At 40.5% G+C, this 6,882-nt stretch overlaps 1 protein-coding gene across 1 annotated transcript; it reads right to left on the bottom strand.

The window, feature by feature from the left end:
- Positions 1-2,982: 2,982 nt before the first annotated feature.
- s1pr5a (sphingosine-1-phosphate receptor 5a) lies at positions 2,983-6,551 on the bottom strand. The gene is made up of 2 exons (XM_035655322.1): positions 6,395-6,551; positions 2,983-5,713 (listed from the first exon to the last, which is right to left on the bottom strand). Exon 2 carries the CDS (start codon positions 5,436-5,438, stop codon positions 4,233-4,235), a length of 1,206 nt encoding a protein of 401 aa, XP_035511215.1. The 5' UTR covers positions 5,439-5,713; positions 6,395-6,551; the 3' UTR covers positions 2,983-4,232.
- Between the last annotated feature and the right edge of the window lie 331 nt (positions 6,552-6,882).

Genomic DNA, 6,882 nt, shown 5'->3' on the forward strand with positions numbered 1-6,882 from the left:
CGACGTAAGCGACCAGCTGTGGGGCTTCGTCAGCACTGAATGGTAGATGACAGACAGACAGCTGCTGTCAGAAATGTTATTATTATTGTTTGTTTGTCTGTAAATGTGTTTGTTTTCTTTTGTGCTCTACATTTATATTGTTTTGAAACATTAAATATCTGAGACCTTTTGGATTATTAGTTATTCTCTAATGTGGTGGTTTTCAAACTGGGGTCCAGGGACCAAAAGGGGTCCTTGACTGGGTTTTAGGTGGTCCCTAGAAAACTTTAAAGGGGATAAAATAGTGTTTGCTGTTTTCCAATTGTGACACATTTGACTATGAAGACTTTATAATTTTGAAACCTAAAAATAAACAAAATTGCTCAGTTACTTGCTACAAAATGCTCTGAAGCTGAGGATCCGTGGTCTAATGTGCATCTACTGTGGAGGTCCTTCACATGAGAAAGCTTGGGAAGCCCTGCTCTAATTGTATTTCAGCAACATTTTCTAGTGTCAGACGAGGACGAGTGGAGAGTTGGCCACTAGATGTCGCTGCAGAACTGTTTTGTTATGTTCTGTAAATGCCAGATGAGACATTGCAGAGAGATAAATGCCTGTGCAGTTTTTTTTTAATAGAGTTAGAGAAGACAACTGAGCAGAACCCATTTGTTGAGGAAGAATCTTTTTTTTTTTTCACCCTTTTTATGTCCGATGTACCGCCACAATCCTGTCAGATGAACTCAAGTACCCCTTCATCAACATTACCAGTCTTAATCCAAATGTGTTCTTATTAATGGATTATAAACAAGGTGTTTTTAACTATTAATTATACAAATGTGGATAATATATTTTTCATACAGTTTATCTTTCAGTGTTTCGGTTGCTTTGCCATTTGCACACATACTACTGGAGGCAGAAACAAACTATTTCACTTGTATATCCATACATTTAGCTAACTAGTCAACTATTTTTTAATTAATAATTATATCAGTACTTTTACTGATATAATTAAATACATCTATTTCAACCATCCATCCTTACTTTTAAGAATTTAAATCATTTGCTCACTTTTACTGAATTATTTAACTCAGTCAGTTGTAACTTGTGGGTGATCACTCACTCAGGTTGATGGGTAGCTTACTGGTTGTACATTTACTAAAGAACAGCTTCAGACTGCTATGTAATCCTTTTTGCCTCTGGTTTATTTTCCATCCCTAACACAAATATTTTTTTTATTCAAAATACAATTTAGCTGAGTTAGCTGATTAGTTGAGCTTTTCATGTGCCCCCCATTGTCACTGAATCTGGTTTTGGCAATGTAAGCCTGGCTCACATTGACAGATGTCAGTCCCTCCAGCAAGTTGCAGTGCAACAATTCATGCAGATATACCAATCCCTATGAATTCTGCACGACCATTTTGCAATTTTTGTCCAGTCACTGTAACTTTTCTGCTAATTTGACCTAATTTTCCCACGAGTTTCACCAATCATAACAATGAGCTGAATGTCACCAAACTACTGGTGCTTTTATTCTCACTGGAACAAATTGCCTTTGACCTTTTAATGAACTATACAAAACACTATTCTTGTCATTTTCATGTTCTTTCGCTATTTAATTGCCTAACAATTCAGTGAAATCAGGGATTTTAGACCTCAACAATCCCCCAGTCTGCTAAAACCTGTAATGACTATAATGAGTGTTACTGTTTTGTACAGTAATATTGTTAATACTTACATTTTATTTGGCGTTATTCTTTAAGCACTGATGTATGTAGATATCAACCTGTGCCAATACATTATTGCCATAGGCATCAATAAATGTCACTGCACCATACAAAACAATTAAATTCATCTCTGTAATTTGTCCAAATTCAGGCATGATAGTGATGAGTTAGCAAAAAACATTGGCATTATAGAACAGGATGCTGGAATCTAAACCAGGAAACACTGACAACACCCACGTAGTGTGTGATGTGTTATTATTTACCCGTCTGCTCTACTGTGAACCGAAAGTTATACCTTCTTTGAAAAAGACTTCACGCCATGGTTGCGTACCACTGAAGCATGGCGAGTGGTTAAGAGTGGGCAGGGTGACGTACGGTTGTTGAAGAGGCTCATACTCACACGTACCATAACTTGGAAGAATCAAGCACCAAAATGTGGTTTCCTTACGGTAAACAGCAGCTGACAGCTAACACTGCCTTGTTTCTGCAACTTCATCTGTACCTCAGCCACAGGCACATATCATATCAAGTGGTTAACAGGTGGTTTAAATGGAGAAGGGGTTCTATGTGCTTGTCTTTATTTTTCCTTTTATCGCTGCCTTGTTGAAGCCTCGTGTTAACGCTCAACAAGTGGCACACTCATTTTACTCACCTGTTAATGCTTAACTTGGTACTACTAACTAGTGTACTTTTATAACTAAACATCAGCTCACTTGGGAGTAAGTGATAATGGATTGGATCTAATGCATCATCCTTAACTATGATGTCAGAAGTTAGCGAGGTGTTAAGACCTCTGTTGTACAGTGTCAGCAAGGTTTAATTTATTACAAGGACATTTGTTTCTGTTTTTCTGGTCAATCTGTGTTTTATAAACCCAAATTTGTGTATTCATTTGGGGCAAAAGGAATAATTAATTTTTGTTAAAGCAAAAGAGATTCACATCTCCCAATAGTTCATTGTTTCAGTATTTATAACAAATTATTCACATTTAATGAGATAATATCAAAATTGTATAAAAATCACAGAAAAAAAATTCAACAGCATATAGCATAATATAAAAAATAGCACAATATATTTTAATTTATATTAGATTTTATTTCTGGTTATATCATCTTATAGCAATATCACAATATTGAGTGCTATACATACAGTATGTGTGTGTGTGTATATACAAATGGGAAGGATGTTGGGCAGTGAGAGATGAGAACTTTCAGACAAATTATTGAGACCTGTCTGAGAAAGAAAATTTCAGGATGAAATGAATTTTCAAACCACCATGTAAACATCATTCACATATGTTTTATTCAGTGCAGATATAAAACTGGCATCATAACTTAAGTGGGGTTTTTACAATACAAAATGCAGTTCTGATGAGATTAGAAAAGGCTACAGATATTTACAAAGAATACTAAAAAAAAGTCAGTAAATAAATTTTTCTCTTTACATTTATGTACAATAATATTTGGTTTTGTGTCATTATGACTACAATGAAATTCCCCCTCACTTTGAAGCCCAAACACTCTTTGTGTGTGGGTTTAACAGATTTCTGCCGTGTGGGACAAGATTAGAGCTGCGCTTTCTCACAAGAAAAATGTATTAATATAATTTCATGATGAATGTTCTCCAAAAAGAAAAAGACTCTTCTGTCTTTTGTTCTTATTGTCCACAAGCTTTACTGTATCATATCTCTGTGATGTTCTACTTCTTTGGACCAAAAAGGCGTCAACAAACCTCCACTGTCAGCTTTATTGCTTTTAGTCATTCATCATGTGTCGCTACATATGTCGAAGGGACCTCCAAAGCTGCAAACCGCTCAGCACCAACCCTCCATATGACGTGTTTAGTGCGTCTCCAGCCCGCTGAGCCTCTGATCTCGGCCGAGAGGACCTCTGCCCAGAATTACTGCTGACCAAAACTCACATGGCAGAAATTACATGGTTTTGGCAGCCGAGTTTGGGTGTGGATGCTCTGTGTTTGTAACAACATATCATTATATGCTACACAGGGAGAGGAGATAAGGATAAATCTCATGTTTGGGCTTTGGCCACGGTGTAGCAGATGTGCAGCATGATTGGAAGTATTTATGTGAAGCGTCTGCACACAGTCTTTGATTTCATTTTAGGTGCAAAAGCAAACACTAATAAAAAAATCAAACTCCAGAAGGGGAGTCCCTTGACAAATACTGGCCTTGTTTTTAATGTCTAAAAGACAAATGTAATGCGGTTTTTCACAAGAAACTGCCAGCTACTATTAATGCATTGACATTTCCTGTTTTTCATGATTGAGCTGTAATGGAAAACATGTACATAAAGTTGAAAAAGTGAATGTCTTTCTCCCAGTTTGGACATCTATCACATACATAGAGCTTGCTCTATTCCATGAAGATTAATACCTTAACTTTTAGTGCAACACAAATCTTCAGCTCCTGTCATACATGTTTACACTTATGCAACTCAGACTGGAGAGAAGCAGCCTGGCTGTGACAGTAGTCCGAGTCTGAATGCTCTCAGTGTTAAGTGAGCCACCGTGTCATGTTTTCGACATCCTGGGGTAAATGGCCTTGATAGTAGAGGGTGTTAAGTTACCAGAGGATACTGTCGTCTCCAGTCCCTCCAGTCTGTGAGAGGCCGCATCAGTCTTACTCGTGCTGCACTCCAGGAAGGCCATCCCAATCTTCTTCACCTGTCCGTCTTTAGTTAAGAGGCAGGGTCGGCAGAGCAGCCTGAGGATGGCCCTCCTCATGTCCTTGCTGGTCAGGGTGTAGATAATGGGGTTAAGAAGGGAATTGAACATAGCGATGCCCAGGAAATAGTCCGCTTTCAGGAGCACCTCACACCTTTTGGCTGGACAGAAGAAGTCCAGCAGGAGGAGGATGAAGAGGGGCAGCCAACACGCGATGAAGACCCCAAGGACTATGGTGACCGTTTTCAGCAGGGCCATGTACTTCTGGGACTTGCGGTAGAGGCCTTTGCGCTGTGGGACTGAGCCAAGGCGCTGGGTGTTGGACTTGACAATGCGGAAGATGCGGACGTACAGCACCACGATGGACATGAGGATGGCGCTGAAGATGGTGATACAGAAGAGGATGTAACTCTTGGCGTAGAGCGGGAGGACTGTGGAGCACTGGTCCAGCTGCCCCATGCAGTTCCAGCCCAGGACCGGCAGGATGCCCAAGAACACAGACAGCACCCAGCTCGCTCCAATCAGAGCAAACATTCGCCCCTGTTTGTCCCCCTGGTACGGCTTCATTCTCACCATGGTCACGTGGCGCTCAATGGCAATGGCCAGCAGGCTGATGACGGAGGCGGCAAGCATGATGAACACACCCCCCTCCCTCAGGAACCACAGCACCGGGGTCATGTATAATGTGTTGGCACCAGACATGATGATGTTTACCATGTAAGTGAAGCCTGCGAGCAGGTCAGATAGAGTCAGGTTGCCCAGTAAGTAGTACATGGGCAGATGGAACTTCTTATTCTTCCAGATCGCCACAAGCACCACTGCGTTTTCTACAACTATAAGCAGGCACACGAGCAGGAAAGCTATGGCCTCTGGTTTGAGTCCTTCCTTGTATTTGTTCTCCTTCAGTTTGCCTGTGTAGTTGTAATGCTCAATGATGACTTCATTGCTCTGGTACGCGCGAAACATCCGAAGCAGATTCCCTTCGGAAGGGGACACGGGCATTGCTGACGGGTGCTCAGCAGCATAGGCAGCGTGGAAAGTCTCTGTGGCCATTATTTGGAGCTTCCAGAGGGTAGATGCCTTTTTCTTTTCTGAGTTGATGATTAGATCCACAGAGAAGGTGTCATATAGTCCTCTGGTTGTGCATTTCCTTCTTTGTTTTTTTTGTTTTTTTAAAAAGACAGAGGCAGTCAGCTGTTGTATGTAGAGGCAAAAAGTGCTCCTTTTGAAGCTATCAAGTAGGATTTCCTGTGGTTTGAGAAATTTTCCACCAAAAATCAGACGTTTTCAATGCCCGGGCTGCGCACTAGGAGGCGATGAGAGCCAGTCTGCAGTGAAGAAGAGGGAGATAAAGTTACCAAACGCGATTATTAACGATAGGAAATGGAATATTGCATTAATTTAGAAACCCTCTACAATATCCAGAATACATGATTATTGGACATAATAGCGATCATATCTGCATGGTTAATGAGGGGGAGAGCCTCCAGTGCGGAACATGCAGTAATAACCTGTAGGGAAAAAAGGGTTATGGCTTCAGTGGGATTAAAAAGTTTTAATTTAACTTTCTTTTTAAAAATACATTGACGTTAATGGGAGTGTTTTCCTGCCAGTCATGATTTAAACCCACGTCTGGGAAAAAGGAAAACAACTAGAAACTAACTCTTAAGCTTTATTGTCATTATATAGTTTTTTAATTTATGCGTAAATACGCATGAAAGTATCCAAACCGGCAAATTAAACTGTTACAGACAATTGTAAAGACTGATCTTATTGATTAATAGTTTCTACATAGAGGCATACAGTAAAAAAAAAAAAAGGTTTGTATTCATTAATAACGTCCAAAGTCTACAAGTCCCAGCTACTGAGAGTTAAAAATGACCACTCGCACAGAGTAAAGTCACCATAAATGAATCACCCAGCCGCACAGACGCATTTCACGCCTCTTTTAGGCATCATATCAGAACAACACGGTTAAAAACGAGACTTTAACAAACTCTTTCACGCACCTGTAAAAGCGTGTAAATATCCAGTGAAACCTCAACGACAGAAGGGATCCCACGGCCGGAGGAGGACAGGGGGAGGACGCGCACTCAGTCTCTCACCGCTCCACAGCGACATGTGAGTATGATGTGGGAAAAGAGCAGGGCAGGACTCAACATGCAGTGGGTTGGTCTATAATGTTTGTGCCCTTCAACGATTTTACTCCCTCCTCCGTCTGACCCCTTGAGGGTTTTTTTCCTTTCTTTTTTCTGATTTGCCCTCAGGAGGAATTAGAGCTCGGTGACATCTAATGTGTTTGTTATTTCAAAAGAAGAAGGAAGAAAGTGATATTGCCACCCTATCAGTTTGCCCCCAGGTACAACCAGGTTTCTGCAAAACGTTGCCAAGTGATTTTTTCGCTCCTGTTTGTATTCAATATGCTTTTGTGTGTAATTATGGCTGTCGATCACTGCAGCTCTATGTTGCTCTTCTGGTTTGTCAGATTACGTGGAAA

The sequence above is a fragment of the Morone saxatilis genome, unplaced genomic scaffold, assembly GCF_004916995.1.
Source record: "Morone saxatilis isolate NCDOM2014 unplaced genomic scaffold, NCSU_SB_2.0 Contig14, whole genome shotgun sequence".
Lineage (NCBI taxonomy): Eukaryota > Metazoa > Chordata > Actinopteri > Moronidae > Morone > Morone saxatilis.

Coding starts and splice junctions, on each gene's coding strand:
- s1pr5a (XM_035655322.1), bottom strand. CDS start 5,438: ATGGCCACAGAGACTTTCCACGCTGCCTATGCTGCTGAGCACCCGTCA.